The sequence below is a fragment of the Sminthopsis crassicaudata genome, chromosome 1 (genome assembly GCF_048593235.1).
Source record: "Sminthopsis crassicaudata isolate SCR6 chromosome 1, ASM4859323v1, whole genome shotgun sequence".
Taxonomy (NCBI): Eukaryota; Metazoa; Chordata; class Mammalia; order Dasyuromorphia; family Dasyuridae; genus Sminthopsis; species Sminthopsis crassicaudata.
This window is the reverse complement of record NC_133617.1, coordinates 101,117,375-101,138,553: the sequence shown is the minus strand read 5'-3', so window position 1 is coordinate 101,138,553 and position 21,179 is coordinate 101,117,375. Positions and strand designations below refer to the sequence as shown.

At 36.9% G+C, this 21,179-nt stretch overlaps 1 protein-coding gene across 9 annotated transcripts in view; it reads right to left on the bottom strand.

Annotated features, from left to right (window-relative positions):
• ASAP1 (ArfGAP with SH3 domain, ankyrin repeat and PH domain 1) overlaps window positions 1-21,179 on the bottom strand; it is a 568,420-nt gene that overhangs the window by 434,647 nt on the left and 112,594 nt on the right. For 6 of the 9 annotated variants that reach the window (XM_074265486.1, XM_074265500.1, XM_074265506.1 and 3 more), the window contains exon 1: window positions 11,544-11,682. The exons of 1 other annotated variant lie outside the window; for it this stretch is intronic. Coding sequence is in view for 1 of the 8 variants with exons in the window: in XM_074265495.1 (XP_074121596.1) it covers window positions 11,544-11,602 (59 nt within the window). In the remaining 7 variants the exon portion in view is untranslated. Of the gene's footprint in view, window positions 1-11,543; window positions 11,727-21,179 lie in introns of those variants that run through there. 2 more of the 9 variants (XM_074265495.1, XM_074265535.1) reach the window with 2 other exon arrangements.

Sequence of the window (21,179 nt, the reverse complement as noted above, 5' to 3'; positions counted from 1 at the left end):
AGTTCAAGGTCCCTCAGACTGTGGGAGGGCCGGACTACAGTAAAAACAAAAACTCACTCTCTGTCTCCACCCCTCAGTCCATTTGCCATTATCCGGAGGGCTGAATAAACGTCCTCAGCAGCGCATCTGGCCCTCGGGCTGTAGTTTGAGAACCCCAGTTATACAATCTGTCACTACCAGAGGCAGCTAGGTGACACAGGGGATAGAGTTCTGGAGTTGCAATCAGGAAGATCCAAAGTCAAATTTGGCCTCAGACAATTACTAGCTATGTGAAACTTGGTAAATCACTTAAAATCGCTTAACCTCAGTTTCCTCAGTCTCAGTTTCCTCATCTGTAAAATGGATATAATAACAATGCCCAAGCTCCCACGAATGTCATGAAAATAAAATGAAATAATATTAATAGAGTACTTTATCAAAGCTAGACATCATCATCATCATCATCATCATCATCATCATCATCATCATCATCATCATCATCATCATTCCCTCCAGTCTGGGATCCCTATTCTATCTATGAATCCTACGACTCTACTATGTCTCAATTTGACTACATCCTTATTTGGGACTAACCAACCATCTCTCCAAAGCACCTGTCCAAGTGTTCCTTAACTTTAGCCCTGCAGGCCTGGTTCTCTGTATGCTAACCATTCTTTCCCTTTCTTTTCTCCTGTTAAGAATCTATGAACACAATTATAAAAGAAAGCCCTATGAAGACAGATTTTTATTTTCTTGTAACTATATCCATTAACCCATCAATCATTTATAAATCTCTACTGGAAACAAGCACCATTTTAGATACTATGGAGAGATAGAGGAGGATTACTTGTAATCCATAGTCAAGTATGTGGCCTACTGGCCAAGTACCGCCTACAACCCTATTGAATGCAACCCAAAACTGATTAAAATGTAGTTCTTATCTGATTTTAATGTGTTGGTATGCTAATAAAAATGAAATATAGAAGCATGTGTGGTTTTCTAAGTCAATATGCAGCCCTTGTAGAAATCTCTATGTAAGGTTTAGAGTTCACACCATTAAATTAGAGAGAAAAAAAACAAAAACAAAAACAAAAAACCATAAAGTGCTAAATGATGTGGTACAAACAATAAAATAACCCAAGCTCCATAGCTTATTGGCTATGAGTTTTACTTTGGTCAGATGATTGCTTTTCAGTTTCAGTTTCCTCATCTGTAAAAGGGGGAAAGTAAAACCTTGCAACATCTACCTTAAAGATTTGTTTTTAAGATCAAATGAGATAACACATGTAAAATGCTTTGTAAATCTTAAAATGCTAGAGAAATGTCAGCTCTCATTATGATTCAGGAGTGTTGGAAGGAGGAGCTCTCTAGGATAAAGAGTCAAATTCTTGCAACTCTTTGTGGAAGTTGATTTGCAAAGACTTAAGTGCACAGATTTAACACAGAGCCTCTTACTGGGCCCTGTATGCTGAGGGGTTCAGCCTAGTTTCATTAAGCTTCCCAAGTCTTCTAACATCCTTGCTTTCCCAGCTCAACTACATCCTTATTTGGGACTAATCAACTCTTCTCTACAAGAGACCTGTTTCAGTGTCCTTTATATTGGAAATAATGATAAATAAGATAAAAAAAATTCCTATAAAGTCACAGATTTTATCTTCTTGTAATTTTAGCCATAACTCATCAATTATTTAATGAATCTCCACTGAAAACAAGCACCATATTAGATACTATGGGGCAATGGAAGAGTTTTACATATAATCCATAGTATTTGTCTTCAGGAACTTTTCATTGAGTTTGGAAAATAAATCTCATAAATATGTAAAGAGTTCTAGACAGTACATGGTAAATGCCCCCAAAATGTGTCATGTGATGTTAGAGGGAAAAGTCTTTCCGGTCAGGGAAAGTTTCACAGAGGAAATGAGAAGGTCCTAAAAGGTTATAAGAAATAGATTAGATAACATATATCATTAAATGACTGACTAGAAATAAATTAGAAATATGAATTAGATAATTGAAAGACTACAGTTGAAATTTTAGTTCAGACCTCTCTGTAGAAATCACCTGAAATTCTATGACACTTATCAAGACCTTTAATTTTTTTTTTTTTTTACTTTATCACATGATGGCTGGTGAATCATTATTTAAAAGTTTTATGAATCTAAATCTTGTCTCTCAATCTAGATCATAAATTCACTGAGGTTAGATATTGTCTTAATGAAGAGCACAATTGAAAATATTCAATAAATTCTTGAATAAATTCCCACTTAGACAGTAAGCTCCTTGATGGCAAGGATTGTTTCATTTTCATCTTGAATCTCCAGAATTTAGCTTAGTGTGATGCTTAATAAATAATTGTTAGTGAGTTAATTGAATGAATGGTCACTCTATACCAGATATATAGCTTAGGGTCCCATACTTCAAGCTAGTCAATGTTAATTCAAACAAATAAACCAATACAGCACATATGTGAAATATATTTCTCAATAGCCAGATTTAGGGTATCAATCCTCTAATTAATTTTTAGAAGAGCTTCTTTGTCTCTTCTTTCATATCTCAAGTACTTTCAGGCACCATTTAATTTATTCCTTCCTTCATCTCAGATTTCGGGGATGAATATTTGTTGTAGTTATGGTTTGTTTTGGAGGACAGAACTGAATTTTGTGAAGACCTAGTGTGAATACTAAAGAAAAAAGCTACTATATACCTTGGAGATAAAAGAGAGGCAGCTGAGCCCAATTCAAGCAGGAAGAAAGTCAAGATGAAAGATTACACTGATTCTGATTCCTCCCCCCCTCCTCCTCCCCCCCCCCAAAAAAAAAAAGAATGTCGAGTTTCCTGCTTGGAATCTTGCAATTCTGTGAACACAACATGCATTTGCAAGCACTTAAAACATACTGGAGGTTTAAAAAATTACGGTTAATATGGTTCTAATTCTAACTGCTCCCCTTATTTCTCCCCTCTTAATTCATGTATGCAATCAAATGAATAAGTACTTAATAAATTCTATTTGACTGACTAACCTAAGGTAGTCAGTCAGCTTAAGGTAGATTTTTTTTGGGGGTTTTTTTTTGGTTGTTGTTATAATTCTCCTTTCCAGCCATAATGCTGAAGGACAAAAGATTTATTCCTATGTTCAATGGACATATAGACTCAAAGAACTTTAGAACTGATAGATAGCTTAACAATTATTTAATCCCCACTCTCTCCCTCTCCTCCTTCCCTTTAGTCCCTAACCAAACACATTCTGCAAATAAAGAAACTTGAGTCACAGGGAGGAGATATAACTTTGTCAGTCACATAGATAATATATAGGACAATATCTAGCATAAAATAAGCGCTTAATAAAAGGTCACTCTAACTACTACCTAACTAAATAGTTATCATAAACCCTTAATAAATGCTCACTCTACCTGTTACCTAGATAAATAGCTAGTTATCATAAGCACTGAATTGATGCTGTTTGTATGTATCTCTGTATTTATATCTCTCTCAGAATCAGCATATATATCTTTGTGTGTATGTATATATGTATGTATCCATCTACCCATCTATCTATCCACTGATATCTCTCTCTCTCTCTGTCTACAGGATCTCTGTCCCTCTCTCTCTTCAATGTTCTTTAACTAGCTCACTGAATTCCCAATGAGCCTTTTACTGACATAGTTACTGGACACTTCTCTCCCGCTTTTGACAACTTCCATGCTGAAGTTGACACTTTTCCCTATTAAGTATGCTCTGGTTGGTCAGAGTCTCTCCTATAGTATCCTGTGTGGATCTGTCCTCCCTAAGAAGAGCCTTACCATATACATCTTCCCTGAACTCCTCTCCCCATCAAAATTTCCTCATCTTTATTCTCAAGTGACCACTAGTCAATCTGTTGAATTCCTCAGTCCTGATTTTATGCTAATAAATAGCTTTATTTATTAGCTTACATCTGAGCATTCTAACAGAGGTGTTTATCAGGAGCACTGGACCCTGAGTCAAAAGACCTGGCTCCAAATTTTATTCTCTTCTACAAGGAACCAAGATAATAATCTACTCCAATTCACTCGTTTTACAAATAAAAAGATTGTGATAGGATTAAAGGGGCTTGAAGAGGTAAAGTAGCAAGTGAGTAACTCAGAATTTGAACACAGATGTCCTGATTCCTCAGCCCCTCTTCTACATTTTCACCTTTGCCTATATATAGAGAGAGAGGATAGGGAATCAAGAAGAGCTGAGTTCAAATCCTGACTATTAGTTGAATGACTCTAGCCAAATCATTTAGAATCTCAGACTTAGTTTCTTCATGTGTAAAATGGAGATAAGAATACATACTTTTACAACGATATTATCAGATCAAATGAAAAGACATTTTTGCTGAACCTCCCTGAGGCAGCTGGGAAACACAATTGGTAGAATCCTGAGCCTGTGGTCAGAAAGACAGAGTTCAAATTCAGCCTAAGAAGCTTAGTAGAGGGGGCAGCTGGGTGGCACAGTAGATAGAGCACCAGCCTTGAATTTAGGAGAACCCCAGTTCAAATCCAGTCTCAGACACTTAACACTTCCTAGCTGTGTGACCCTGGGCAAGTCACTTAACCCCAGCCTCAGGGGGAAAAAAAAAAAAAAAGAAAGAAACTTAGTAGATAAGTGATTCTAGACAAGTCACTTAACCTTTTTGCCTCAGTTTCCTCAACTGTAAAATAGGGATAATAATAGTACCTACTTTGCAGGGTTATTGTGAGAATCAAATGAGATAATATTTGTAAAAAAACACTTAGCACTTAATAGGTTCTTAATAAATGCTTTTTTCCCCTTCCTTCTTTCAAAGAGGTTAAATTAATTACTTAAGTTAATATAGCTTTTAAGAGTCTGACCTGAGAGTAGAACCCAGATCTTGAGATTTACTGTTCAGTTTTTTCTAACCTCTATCTGCTTTAAGTGAATATATTTTGCTCTAACATACTTTGCGAGCTATTTAGGGGGCAGGGTCTATATCTCACTACATCAGCAATTCTCAGAGTTTTTGGTCTTAGGAACCTTTATATGCTTAAAAATTATTGAAGACCCCCTTCCTCAATCCCTCCCCAGAGAGCTTTGGAATGTGTGCCTTATATCTACTATATTAAGAATTAAAACTTTATTTTAGTTTTATTTTAGCATTATTATGATAACAGTTCCAATCTCACAACATCACTTTTCCCTCCAACACTCCCAGAGTCTTAGGAAGTCTGGACCATACTTTGAGGACCACTGAATTATGTTTCTATATTCCTGTTGTTAGAACTGGGCCCACAACAGGTGGTCAATAAATATTTGTTGTATCAAATGGAATCAGGCATTTGATAAATGTCAAATTGAATGTTTTTATTTTCATTATCCTGCTTTGGAATTTGCTTTTATTTTAACATATTGTGATTTTTACTTCACGAGGATAATCTTGTCTCAAGCAGAGGAACAGTCTGCCAAAGTCATTTTTTCAGAAATGCCAAAATCAACAAGACAAGAAAGGGAGAATACTGACAGAAACTAGAAAGTCTGGCCTTCAAGGGAAGAATGAAAAGGAATAGACTATAAATTTTAGAGCTGTAGGGGAAAAGCCACCACATGTGAAGACATTATTATAGTAGAAGAGAGGAAACATAGAAAAATCAAAGGGGACCAGCCTTATAATCAATCAAGAAGGCCTGATTTCTAATTTTGCTTCTCACACAGATTGACTAGCTCATCTGGGAACATTTCAGTGTTTCAGGGTGATTCCCTGAGACCATAAATTGAAGGACATTTGCAGATCAGCATAGATAGAGGAATTCCCCAAACTATGAAATCATAGGATAGGACCAAAACCAAACAAACATTAAGCCCCAGAAGTAAATATGTTAATATTTAGGAAACATACAAAGGGAAGGCCCAGAATTGTTTCAGCTGCATAATAAGCAGTGTTTACTTTTTTCCGGAATCTTATCTTTACATAAATGTAAATGCCTGAATTGGGAAAGAACAATAAGCAAATTTATCAAAGTCTCCCAATTATTGCTACTTGAAGGACAATGATTAGTGATTATGAGTACAAAAAATACTGACTAAGCCCTAGTCCTTAGGGATCCTAAGCTGGATCCCAACTATGAAACAAGTTTAAATTTAAACATACTGCTCTAAATCAGGGCTTCTTAAACTTTTTCCACTTATGACCCTTTTTTGCTCAAGAAATTTTCATGTGACCTCAGGCATATAAGTATATAAAATAGACATACAAGTCAAACATTTACAGAGAAGTTATAATTCTGTGACCCCCAGAGTCAGTTATGAGACCCCACGGGGGGTCTGACCCACAGTTTAAGAAGCTTTGGTTTAAACTGAAGTCAACTGTTTTTGTTTGTGATAGGCTTCAAAGAATAATACTCATGGAGCAGTCTTTTAGTTGGAAAACCTTGGATTTTTCTCCCTTTGATATTACCTCAGACAGCCCACTAAGATGTCCAGAATACCTAAGGTGCCTACCTGCATACACCAATGGTGATGATGATGGTGGTGGTTGTGCATCTACAGCCACCATTCCCCATGCAGATAAAAATCACCAGATCTGGACCCCAACATTAAAGAAAATAATAGTCATATAGTTTTACTTTAGGAAGAATCTTTGATTTTAAGGGGAAAAAAAACCAAACTGGTGTTTATAATATAAAAAGAAAAAACACTCTAATAAAGGAATTGACTCTTCCTTCTTCCCTATTCTTTCCACCTTAGACATATCATAATTGAATTCTAGTTCTATAATTTACTAGATACATGACCATGGGTAAGTCACCTAAAGACTAGCTCTCATTTCCTCTTCTGTAAATTTGGGTTGGGTTAGATGATTTCTCAAGACCTTCTTGCCTGACATACTAGAAGTCTAGTATGACTATAAGTCATCCAGTACATTCCTATACCTCTTGTTGCCCCCCCCATATTTTACAATGTAGATGATCCCACCTATTTTCTGTGCTTAGTAAGTGTTGCTGACAGCCTACTTGTCTTTTCTCTTTATTCAAAGCTAGCATCCAATCCAAATCTCTTGTTTGGAAGGAAATTGGTTGCTAGCATTTATTTTTGTTTTAGTAACTCAGTGCACCTTCGCACTTCCTGATGTAGGGCGGGACAGGAAGAGGAAATACCAAAAATACTGCAAGACAGGCTAGTCTCCTGGCATTTCCAAGTGACAGAAACCAAAATCGATGGAAATCTGCTTAGGAAACTCCTGAGAGTGAATTTCAGCTTGAGTGGAGCCTAGGATTCTAGTGATCTTGAAGAGTTAATTCCACTTCCCAAAGGGATAGAAACTTTCAGAGGCTAGTTTATTTCCAGGGAGTCTCTGACTCAAGGGTCATTTCTTCCAAATAAAACAAAATAATTTAGAAATATATCATCAGGTTCTCTCCATTTATTAAGCTGCTACTCAGTAGATATTCCTATGGTATATGAATTTGATGAAGCTACTTTTCCTAGTGACATTAAAATATGGCCAACTAGCTAAAGCGAGAGATCTGGAGTCAGGTGTGTGATGTGAAGTGAGTTTGTTTCCTAAACTGTAAGATGGCAATTATATGGCCCACATTGTTTGAGAACCAAATCAGATAATGTATGTTAAACACTTAGCAAACTGTATAAATGTGAACTATTATTACCACAAGAAATTACATAACCTCTCTCAACTTCAAGCAATAAGTCTAAGAATTATAAATGAGTAGAAATCTTTATTGGTAAGGAAATTTTCATACCAATAAAATCATAGAGCTTTGATGAGTTAGCATTGTCAATAACAGTTCATATTTACATAGTCTCCTATATAATTTACAAAGCACTTTCCTTGCAATCATTCAGTGAGGTGAATAATGCAAATTCCTATTTTCTTGATTACTAGATGAGGAAAACGACTCCCAGAGTATTACTAGTCCACAGCACACAGTGTGTGAAAGCCAGAATTAGGATTTGAATCTGCATTTTTATATTTACACCATAAGAATGTGTTTATCATACTTTAATCACACCTAGCTTTCCCCAAACCAAAGAGCTATAATTCTGAGACAGCTGGAAGAAGTTATAGGTACCAGTCCATCTTCTTGGAATCAATTAAGGTTTACTCTATGAAAAAGGCATAATTTACTCCAACATAAACATTGTGTGTTAATGATCTATTCTGAACTGGGCAGCTAGTAGGAAAAATGCTGGATTTTTGACTGGAGTCTCAAGGTGCTTACATTCTGCTCCAACATGTAGCAATGCCAATAGTCCAAAGCCTCCATGGAGAAATTGAGAAGGGAGAGGTCAAGGAAAAAAGAACCTAGCTGACCTTTAAATGGTGCTAAAAATTCTGGGAGGAGAGATAATGATGAGAGAATTAATTTAATATATAGTTGACTATATGAAGGTGAGAGGTGGTATTTTGAATCTAATGTGGTTGGAAAAGAAAATGTATGAAGGGGAGGGAAGTAATATGAGGCTGGATAAGTAGATTGATACCAGACTATGGAAGGTCTCACATACCAGGCAGCAGTTGTTTTGTGTGGAAGGTGGTATTTGAGGCAGAGGAGAAAAGGAAGTGCATTGGGAAGGTGTTGGCATAGCTAATGCAAAAATAAAGAGATGGCAGAGTGTTTTCTATGATGCCTGAGAAAGAGTAAAAAGGATTGTTTGGCTGGATCATAGTATATATGAGTGGAGAGTGATGCATTACTAAGATGGAAATGTCTGTTGGGTCCTAGTTTTAAAGAGTTTTAAATACCTAACAGAGGAATTTATATTTTTTTCCTAGAAGTAATAGAGAGCTGATGGAATTTATTCATTCAGAGGATGATATGGTCAGTCTTAAGACAATCCCCAGCACTGTTTAATTGAAAAGAATTGTTTAAGATCACATAGGCAGTAAGAATTTGAACTAGGATCTTTAGATTTCCAGTTAAGTGTTCTATTCCAAGCAAAAGCCAAAGAAAAAAGTGGAAAATTAATTGCTGTTCATGACCATACTCTTCTTCCATTTTCTTCTTCCTCATCCCTCTTCACTTCCAAGATATTTATCATTTAAACTCAGCTTGAAGAGAACAGCTGGGACCCTAGACCTTAGCTTTCCCACACTGAATGAAAGAATGAAAACATATCCTCCCTAGGTATCCTAAAGCTCTGTGAATTTCTGAAAATCTGCTCTACCATGACTAGTGAGGACAGAGGAAATGCAGACACTTGGAATTTCCTTTTATTCAATGCTGCTCAAAAGAAGTAATAGAGATTTTGGATGTAAAAATGTCCTTTTCTCTCCAGCATTCTCACATGCTAAATATGAATAGTAAGTCATTCAGTTATCTCACAGATTGGGTAGGGGAAGAGGGAAGAAAAGATGCTTCTTTTACAAGAAACATGAGGACTGAAAATCAAGAGAACGTCATATGGTACATTATGTTCTGGGATAGTGCCATTCTGTGGACTCTGGAGTGCATGTTTTTCACTGAAAGCATTGAATAAAGTAATTTTCTCTGTAGTAAACCACAAAATGTATTTTTCAAAGCTATCTGTAGGTTTTATAGGTAGAACCCAGACGTTCATCAGGATTTTGTACTGAGTGGTGTTGCCTTTTAAGTTTTGCTTGTTTGTCAGTTTGCAAAGAGGTTGTTAAAGGACAATTAAATAACAAAAACTCAATATCCCTGTCAGTATCAAGAACTAGAACAGAAGCACTTCCCTAAAACAAAGCAAAATCATGAAATAACCCAGTATGCTAGGTACATTGTGATATTCTGAGCTTTTATGGCTAACTCCAGAGTTGAAAGATTGCAGGAAAGCACAGAAGATACAATAAGCTAAGATTCACCTAGAAGATCTGGGTTCTAGTCTTAGTGCTAATCTTATGCATGTGATTTTGGGAAAATCACTTTCTGTGACTCAGTTTCTTTATCTGCAAAATGAAGGGGTTGGGCTAAAGTCCCTTCTAATTCTATACTTAGGATCTCTAAATCACTTTTCCTCTTAATTTCCTTCACCAAAGAAAAAGAGGGACTAGACCAGATGTTGTTAAGGCCTTAGCAACTCTAATATTCTGTGATTTTAATATCAAACATTCAGGAAAACACCCTCATCCCCAGTTGAATCTATAAAAATATTCTTTCAAAGGCATCACATGAAGGGTTTCCCAGTGAGTTTAGATTACCTGAGACAAGGATTGTATAAAAAATGAATACATTGTACAATATCAAAGCATTCCTCAGCAACACATTACCTCAAATTTATCCCCCAAATGAATTTTGCCAAAAATAATCTTGTTGATTGCAAGAAAGTATACCACTCGGACAACTTCTCACTTAATTACCAATTGTATGACTATGCCTGAGGCATCATTGGGCAGATTCAGACAGATCTTCATTCAGTTTTTACCTCCCAAGTGCCCAGCATGGTGCTTTGCACAGTAGGCATTTAATGAATGCTTGTGGAATTGAAATGGATTCTTCTAGAACAGGGAACCTTCACCCAGTCTGTGAACTTTAAAAAAAATACTGAGAATTGTATGTCAACATAAACGATCTCCTTCGTAATTCCATGCATTATATCTTGTACATTAAAAAATTTTCTGGGAAGGAATCCTCAGGTTTTCCTAGACTGCAAAAAGAGTCCAAGACTCAAAAAGGTTAAGAAACCTTAGTGACACACAGGATCAAATTTAGGATCAAATCATAGGAATCTTAAGTTCTAGAACTGAAAGAAACTTTCAAGATTTTTTAGGACAAATCTCTTCCTTTAACATAGATGGTAACTGAGGCTCTGAGAAGTGAAATGACTCAACCAAAAGTCACACAATTTAAGTACGAAGGAAAGCCAGAATTTGAATCTAGTTCTTCTGATGGAAAATGCAATTCATAAAAATAATCACAATATATTTGAGAGCATTCAACTCATTACCCAGGGAAAAAAATGAAAAATTTACAAGAGAAATCATCAAGAGCAAGTGCTTGCCCCAGCAATTTAAGAATAAACTTAAAACACTAGACAGGATGTGTATTGTGTGTGTGTGTGTGTGTGTGTGTTTTAATTCCATATAATAGAATGTAAAAGTTTAAAGTTTCAACAAATTGCAACATGGAAAAGAGCAACCTAGTTTCCTAATTATACCAAACCTTCAACAAGATCAAAGTCGGTTTCAACAAGTTAAAACCCTGTGTCCTGCCTTTAAGTCAGCACCTCTGGGAATCTGCTACAGATATGGGGGATCTCTGGAGTAGAAAACAATGCACTCCCACAGTTCTTTCTCTTCAGCTCCAGGGGCCAAGACTGGAAAACATTCCTGTCGGGGCTAATCAGACTACGGAGAGGAAAAAACAGCTGTCAACTAATGCAGAGGTGAAGCCTTTCAGAGTTTTGCTTGGGGAACCTCACGCACATGTGGGAAAACTCCTTTGCTGAAGAGTTTGGAAGTTTTCTGATTGTTTATTTGGGGAAATACTTGAAAAAAAATTACTAAAATATTTGCTTTCAACAGCTTTTTTCAACTCTCACAATAATATCCCCGTTGGACTTCCCGCCCTCCCTTACACCTCCTTCCCCCCTCCTCTGTAACTCACCAGGACTTGTACATTTGTATTCCCAGTCCAAGTTTAGGCATCCAAGCTAAATCCATCATTATTCCATCTTGGGCTAAAACTCAGCCTTTCCCCAGCATCCGGAGCACACCATGTTTCTGCAGTACTTCTTCCCAATTCGTGTGTTTGTGGTGTGTTTTTAGATCGGATATTAAACTCGATTCCACTGGACGGTTATCTTGAAAGCTTGGGATCCTACGAGTGAGGTTCTATGCCCATTAATTTCCCGCACGATAAGTAGGCACTAAAACTCAGAAGAACTAGCAGGAAGGAAAAACCGACCATGTGAGCAGGGGGAGGGAAAAAGAAAGGAAAAGAGAGGGAGAAAGGAGGGGGGTGGGTGGAAACCCACCACCCAACCACGCTGCTCAGTGGATAACCCTCGGGTTGATAGCAAGGATTTCAGGAAATCCAGACACTTAAACAGGAAATCTGAACACTGAATAAACATTCCATCATGTCCGCAGATACTCGGCACCGCGGGCTGGTCAGTCTCCCTTTAACCCTTCCTCTGCCGCGCCCTCCGAAGCGCCCGGATCAGTCTCTTCTCCCCCAGCCCCCGTCTGCTCACCCGCCTGCCTGCCCGCCTTTGTAACTTGAGCTCACCAGGAGGGGCCAGAACAGTTCTTGATTTCTCTTGCCTGTGAGCCGCTCTTCGAAGTCGCTTCGCAACACATCCTCTTTTCTCCTCTTCCCCCTGCCCTTGCCCTTGCCCTTGCCCCCAGCCCCTGCCCCAGCTCCAGACTTAGCCCCCCTGCCCTTCCAGCTTAAACTTCCCTGATGCTCCTCATATCCTAAGCTCATTGGGGTACATTTTGTGCTCAGAAATGATTTGTTCTCAAGATGCCCATCTATCGCAGCAAGGCATTTAAGAACAAACCTTTCTGCTCCTAGATCCCAGAAGACTTCTCAATCTGAGAATGATGTACTACCCAAGAACTGATATGATGTGTTTTTTTTTTTAAATATACTTTGTTTTCTGAGTTCCTTTTTGCTATAATCGACACTTCGTAGAATTCTTTCTGACTTAAATTTTGTTTGTTTGTTTATTATTTCTGGGGTTAGTATCAAAGGGAAGCCGGAGAAAGAACAATTCCTAGTCAAAAAAAGAGGAAAGACCTTAGAAAGAAAGAGTGCTTGTAGTATGTATATATGTCCTTGATTTGGGCCTCCTAGAAAATTTCTATACGTCCTCTCTCTTCACTTGGGCCTTTTGTGTCCCCTTGTGAATGATCGCGATACTCTGCTTTTTGTGGCATTTCGCAAACTGCTTGTGGCCTGACTAAATGAAACAATCTCAGAGGTAAAGCTGGGCTCTTAATTTCTTCTGGTGAAATGTGAAACCAGAGGTGCTTTCCACCACTGTTTGGGATTTTTGCACTAAACCTAAGACTCAGGACCCTCAGGATGTGTTAAAAATTCTGGAGAAGACCATAGTATTTAGAATTGTAATGGCCTATAAAGACCGGTTAGTACAATGCTTTCATTTCACAGATGATGAAATCAAGGTGTTTGGAAGGAAAATTGACCTGCCCAAGATCACACAGCTAGTTAACTGGAAAAAACGAACTAGAATTCAGTTCTTCCCATTTCAGATCCTCACTTCTTTTCTACTATATCACAGTGTTCTCTCAAAAGATTTCGAAAATCTGACCCAAACTTTGGGACATTTGGATTAAGGTTAGAGCTCCATTTCAAGGCAATCACTTGGTAATACTTGCTAAACTAAAGTGGGTGGTTTGAGTTTTTCATATTCCTCTTAAAACTCAACAGATACTGAAATTCTAGGGGAATGCAAATAGGAATATAAGCCACAGACTGAAATTACCCCTGGGCTTTACTAAGCTGTTCTAACAAATCTGCAAGTCAGAATAGGATCATAAAATGTCAGCACTGGAAAGGTCATCTAGGGCAGAAGGAATTGACTTGACCAAGGCCACACAGATACTAAATCACAGGGACTTCACTAGAATGTAGATAGACTTCCTGCTTTCAAATAGTGCTCTGTGCACTATGCCATGCTGTAGTCTCAACATCCTAATCATTTTTATAGGCAATATATATATTCCTCAGTTTGATAAGTTCTACAAAATTACATGTGCTAGGCCTGAAGTCCTGAGTTCAAATCTAGCTTCAGCACTTACTAGCTGAGTGGCCCTGCTCAAGTCAGTTGCCTCATCTGGAAAATGAGCTGGAGAAGGAAATGGAAAATCACATCAGAATATTTGTCAACAAAGCTCCCAAAATGGCGCCATGAAAAGTCAGATATGACTAAAATGATTGGACAACAACAAAAAAAACCCTTTTAAATGTTTATATTTTCTATATCTTTATACTTACATAGATTAAATTGGTGAGAAGGAAGTTAGGACCAAAAACACTGGACTGAGAATCATGAAGTATGAGTCTGTCACTAATGACTGATTAACTGGTAACTGATTCTGCCACTAATAACTTTGGTGGATGCATGATTCATCTGCTTGGATATTTCTTCTACCAGTGCAGATCCTGGTGCTATTAAAGTTTTTCATCTTAGATAGATGGATTGTACAGTGAATAGAACAGTCAGCTTGAAAGTCAGAAAGATCTGGCATCAAAGTCAACCTTGGAAACTTACTAGCTTTGTGATTCTGGGCAGGCCATTTAATCTCTGCTTCAGTTACCTCTACTATAAAGTCCTGCTATTAGTAACACCTACCTGCCAGGGTTGTTGTAAGAATCTATGAGTTAATATTTGTAAAGTGCCTAGAGCATAGTTGGCACTTAATAAATGCTTATTTTCCTCCTAACTTTATCCACATTTTCTAATAAATTTTCCTCTAAGAATATTTACCTAATCAATATGCCTTCTTCTTTTAATATCTCAGGAGTATCCATGTATTTTAGTATTTATGACCCTTTATTTTTGCTCTCTGACTGACTGATCTTCCTCCTTTTTCAATCAAACATGCCCTTTATAGCAATTCTAATGAGTTGATAATATACTATAACTTAATCATGCCCTACTGGACACTTTTCCATTGTGTTTTGAGTTACTCCTCATCTTAAGAGTGGTATGATTTGTAGTTATTTATTAGTCTTAACTGAAAATTTGTTGTTTGTCATTCAGTCCTGTCTGTCACTGCATGATCCCATGACCCATAAAACTCCAGGCTCTTCTATCCTCCTTTTGCACTCAAAAGTCTGTTTGAGTTCATGTTGTTTCCATGATGTTACCTATCCATCTCATACTCTGCCACCCTCTTTTCCTTTTGCCTTCAATCTTTCCCAACATCAGGATTTTTTCCAGTGAGTTTCCTCTTCTCATTATGTGGCCAAAATACTTAAGCTTCATCTTCATTCAGTATCTGACCTTCTGGTGAATAGTTTAAATTAATCTCTTTAAGTATTGACTGGTTTGATCCCAGCGGTTCAAAGAATTCTTAAAAGTCTTCTCTTGCATCCCAGTTCAAAAGTGTTGATTTTGCAGTATTAAGGTTTCCTTATAGTCTAACTCTTACAATAATATATTGCTAGCAGAAAAACCAAAGCTTTGACTAAGGTGACTTGGCTTTCATGACTATAGTTGCCATTTGCAGTAATCTTTGAGCCTAAGAATATAAAATCTGACATTGCCTCCATTTCTTCTCCCTCTAACTGAAAAATACCAGTCATAAAAGAATGACCAACTGTTTGGGACCACTAAGCATATTGCAATTTTCCAAATGAAATCCAGCCAATCTTTTCTTCCAAATAAATTGTGAGCCCAGCTGAATGAATCATCAGTGTCAAATGAATCAATATGTATTTTAATTTAAGAAATACATTCAACTGCTAACCCATTTAGCTGCACCTGAGTTTGGTTTACATATATTTTCATCCATTTTGTATTTCCAGTGTGAATAGTTACATATTATTATAGATTTTACTGTTCATGTTTTGTTGTGTTGAAAGTAGTAAGTATAATTATAAAAATGCTTTCTATGACTAGACAGGTAGTATGGTATGTTGGATAAATTAGAGGTCCAGTCTCAAAGTCAGAGACACTTGGATTTAAGTCTTGCTTTGATATATAGTAGTTGCCTTATGAAGTCACTTAACTTCTTAGTTTAGAAACATAAATCTCTAAGACTAGTACAGACTAGTTCTTATCTGCATCTTGGAGGGAATCTCCATACTAATCAAATCACAAGTTATGACCAAAAAAAAAAAAAAAAAGAAAAGATAAATAGGAACATTTGAAAAATCTATCAAGAGGGAGTACTTTGTCTGAAATTTAGATAATAACAATAATAGTGGACATGTCTATATAGCTTTTAATGCTCATAATAACCTTGTTATTATTATTATAATTTTACAGTTAAGGAAATTGAGGCTCAGAAATAGGACATCATAAAAATTATGATGCTAGGATTCTGAACTGGAAGGAATTTAAAGTTAAGTCAATTAAGTTAACCTCCTTATATAGCTGAGATATCTGAGATTCAGAAAGGTTACATGATTTTTGAAGTTCTGTTACTACAGATGTGGTATATGACCAAGAATGATTCTAAGAGTCAGCACCAGTACTAGAACAGAGATGTCCTTAACTCCAAACCAAGTACTCTTCTTACTCCACCTTAAAATACAAAACTTAGCTGTGTAATCTAGGCAAATTACTTTACTCCTATAGGCTGAAGTTTCTTCCCCTGTAAAAGGAAAGGTTGGCCTAATGGCTAGCTTAGAGAAGGTTATTTCTGACTCTAAGATTCTATGACTATCTCATTTTTATAACCATCTTATCTGACACACTTCTACTATGTTTTGAATAAGTAATAAAAACTCATATGTATTTAGCCTGTAATGCTTTTATTTTAAAAATATATGCATAGATATATTTATCCTTGCAAAACCTTGTGTTCCAAATTTTTTCTTCCTCCCTTCCCCAATCCCTTCCCTTAGACAGAAAGTAATCCAATATATGTTATACATGTGCAATTCTTCTATATACATTTCTATATTAATCATGCTGCACAAGAAAAAATCATATCAAAAAGAAAAAAAATGAGAAAGAAAACAAAAAGCAGGCAAATAGTAACAAAAAGGTGAAAATACTGTGTTGTGACCCACATTCAGTCCTATAGTTCTCTTTCTGGATTCAGATTAGCCTGTAATTGTTTTAGAAATCTTTCACACAACATCGAGCACTGCCTTCTATACAAAGCTTTTCTGGATTCCTCACAATTGTTGTTCCTTTTCTTCTATTATTTTACCTTATATTTATGTTTTTTGTCCATATATCCTAAAATATGTATGCTTATCTCCTCCAGTAGAAGGTATGCTCCTTGAGAACAAGGATTATCTCATTCTTTTCATTTGCAAACACAAATACAGTGGGCTGCCACATAGTGGGTGCTCATTAAATGCTTAGTAGATTGATTGGTTATCTCATTTGATCCTCACCATATCCTTCAGATCATCTAATCCAACCCCCTCATTTTTAAAAATATGGAAACTAAGAGTCAAGACAGCTAAAGAAGATTACACTCCTCTGGACCTTTCTATCATGCCCCAAAACTTCATCTTGGAAGATCACAATAACCTTGAAACTCACAGCTAGAAATAACTCTCTGTCCCTGAAACCCCTGTTTTTGGTTTGCTCTTAGCAGAACTTTCATTTAAGGAAGATGCATAGATTAGCCCCCAGGCTGCACCCTAAACCACTCCCTAAAGGATCTTATCTAGATTCCTTCTTTGTCTCTCTCTTCTACTGGAAAAGCTTCCTTTTATGTGTTGTCTGCCCTATTAGAAAGTAATCCAGGGCTAAGACAGTTTATCTTTTTGCTTGTATTTGTAGTCCCAGCCCCTAATATTGAGCCTGGAATGTGGTAAGTGCTCCATAAATGTTTGTCGACTAGTTAAATTACTTGCCCAAGGCCAAATAAGTAGTAACTGTTAGAGGGAGAATTAGAATACAGTTTTCCCTAACCATAGATCTTTCTACTTTCTAGCACTAAGTATAGTGTCTGCCACATACCATAGTTAATAAATAGTTGTTGACTGATGGATTTTGCCTGGGGTGTTGATGTATTTTGCTGGGGTGTTGCCTCAAACAAAATGAGATCTGGAAAAGACCTTAGCTTAAAAAGACCAAGGTCTCCCACTGTATTCTGGGTCATCACCCATCATCCTGACCCATATCTTGCCACTGGATTCCAATGATTCTAGAAGAGAGAGGAAGACTGATGACTTTGCACAGCCCTGACTCATTTAAATCCAATTCACTCCCAAGTCAAAACTACCCTCCAGAGGTCACTGGTCTTCTTCCAGAATGGAGGAGGAAGAACAAACCATTCTGCCTCATAGTGTATAGTAATGGCATTATAATACCCATTTAGAGATAAGGAAACCTAGGACAGAAAGATGAAATAACTAATGAATGAATAATCACATAGTCAGCAAGATTAGGGATGCTCTTCTGATTCCTAGATCTAATTTCTTTTCACCATACTACACTGACTCATTTAAGACAAACAAAAACAAATCCTATCAAACAAAAGATTTCCAGGTCCTTCAGATATTAGCTCCTGTTTTTAATGATGATACTATTTTTAAAATTATACGTATATACCCATATATTGTATTTAACATATATTTTAACACAGTGGTCCTCAAACTTTTAAAATAGGGGGCCAGTTCACTGTCCCTCAGACTGTTGGAGGGCCGGACTATAGTAAAACCAAAACCTCACACTCTGTCTCCACCCCTCAGTCCATTTGCCATAACCTTTCTGCCGCATCTGGCCTTCGGGCTGTAGTTTGAGAACCCCTACTTTAACATATTTAGCATGTATGGAGCTACCTGCCATCTAGGAGAGGGGATGGAGGGAAGAAGGGGAAAAGTTGAAACAGAAGTTTTTGCAAGAATCAGTGTTGGAAAATATCCCATGCATATGTTTTGTACATAAAAAGCTATAATAATTTTTAAAAGTTAACAACCCCCCCCCAAAAAAAATATCCACTATGCTATAGAAACAATTTTAGTTTCCTCTTGAATCTCTGTATGTATGGAAAAGTTGGATACTGCATCTAATGTGGTAAATATTTCTTTAACAAAAATACAGTGAAAAAGTTAAGGTGAGAGAATTTATGCTATTAAAAGAAGGCATAGGAAAGAAATTAAATTGAAATAGGAAGAGAGAGTCAATCAAAGCCAGGATGGAGGCCTCCTTTGGGAAAGCCACAACCCTTGATGTTTAATATGTGTGGCAAAGAGTCTTCAAGTCAAAAATGAATAAAGAAACACTAAGAGCCTTCTACATAACCATGAATATCTAAACAATTATACCTGGAAAGTAGTAAGTGTTTAAGGGAATTTAAAATTGAGAAAAGCCAATTTTGCCACATGAAGAATCTTAAAGTAGACTTTTAGAACTAAAAGATCCTCCTGCCTCTCATTTTACCATTGAGGAAACTGAGCCTTACAGGTAGTGAACACAAGGTCATGCTGCTAGTGACAGAGTGAAGAAGTATCCTATCTTCCAGGTTTTCACTTTTTCTACTTTGCTATAGTTCCTTAGAATACTTTTATTCAATGCTAATCTTGCACTTTCCTTGAACATTTTCAGTTTGTACTCCCAGAATGTGTTTGTAGTAGGTGAGGCTTGTGGTACTTTTCATAATTAAATCTCCTCTGTCAAGGGTATAAGTTGGTAGTATTCCTTGCTAGAAGAGTCATTATAGTGAAACTGAAGAGTATCTTTCTATCAAAATGATGGCTTAATCCTATTGGCCTCAGTTTCCTTTTTTGTAAAATGACCTGGAGAAAGAAATGGCAAAGCACTCCAGTATCTGTCAAGATAGCCCCAATGGAGTCACTTTTGATTGAACAACACCAATAAAAGGGAACAGAGTTAAGTGAGAGGCAGCATTGAATAATGACAAAGTAGAGATGAATTAGTCAAGCAATAGGTCTTTATTAGGCATCTATGTGCTAAGTGCTAGGAAGACAAAAAAAGAAAAAAGAAACAATATCTGCCTTCAAGGAGTTTATATACACACCTTTATGTGTGTTTGTGTAACTAGATGAATGGATGGATAGATGGATAGATGGATGAAGGGTGGGAGGGATGTATAGATAGATGCATAGATGATAGATAGATAGATAGATAGATAGATAGATAGATAGATAGATGAATGGAGGGATGGATGGATGGATAGAAAGGTAAATAGATAGATAGACAGAATATACTTAAAGCTAGAGAGAATGTTGGTGTCCTATGGATAAATCCACTGATTTTACAAAACAGGAAATTGAGGTTCAAAGAGGTAAAATAACTCACTCAATGTTACACATTAAGAGACAGAAGTAGGATTCAAACTTGATCCTTCACTCTCCAAACCAACAAACGCTACATATGCTATATCTCTGTTAGAATTGGAATAGATACTGAAATTCCCCCCACTTTTTTTGAAAACTCTGTGATTCTGAATGAGGTGAAACTTGAGGTTCATATCCTAATTTTGGCATATATCATTAGTGTGACCTCTCTGAGCCTTCGTTTTGGTGTTTTATTCTGTATGGGACTGAAGATTTCATAGAGAAAGTTCAGAATACCTCTGCTTGCTTCTGGTTGACCAAATTTATTAGCTCAACTCTTGTGCACTTTGGGGAAGAGAAAACAATTCCCTCATTTTCTATTGAGCAGAAAGTGTCCATAACTCACTCATTAGATCTTTAAAGGAGGAATTATTTTAACCCTCTCTCCCTTCTTTCAAACTTGTAGGAGGCATCAGAAAACTCTGGGATTTCCCATGTACCTGGAGTCCTGGATGTCTGGGTGGAGCATATTGGTAGCAGACAAAGTTTCTGCATCAGAGAGGACAACTGCTGACAAGAGGGAAAGCTTAAACTTTGGCCTGAATGCCAGCAGACATGGACTTAGAAGGGTCAGTGCAGAGCTGAGGTGAAATGCAGCAATGATTTTTTCAGCCATAGCAAACTCCCTTCCTGAATCTTGCATTTAATCTACCAATTGGCACCTGTAAGGGTTTTATGTTTAGCACTTCTTTTGTGTCTAGGAAATCATAATAATTATTAACATTTACATAGCATTTTAAGGTTTACAAAGCCTTTTATATAAACTAAAGCTTCTTAAACCGTGGGTTTCAAGTAGCTGAATGTGGGGGGTTGTGAAATTATGAATTATTATCAATAAATGTTTGATTTTTATACTTTTTTTTAACCTACCTAAATACTCAGGATTGAATAAAAAATTCTCTGTTGGAACAGGATCATGAGTGGAAAAAGTTTAAGAAATCCTGATATATTCTATTGTCTCATCTCAGGGGCAGCTATGGAATTCTAGGCCATGAGTCAGAAGGACTTGAATTCAAATTTGGCCTCATATTACTTAGCTGTTGTGTCTCTGGACAAGTCACTTAATCTTGTTTGCCTATTTTCCTTATCTATAAAATGAAGGAAATAGGAGACTATTTCTGCCAAGAAAACCCCCAAATGGGGTCAGAAAGAGTCAGATACACTGAAACTGAGGTCCTGGATCCCTGGGTTTGGCAAAGAAGTACTAATAAAATTGCTCCCTGGGCCAAGCAGGGAAGGGCACTAATAGTTGGATAAGCTCAGCCTTACAGTTCTACCCTC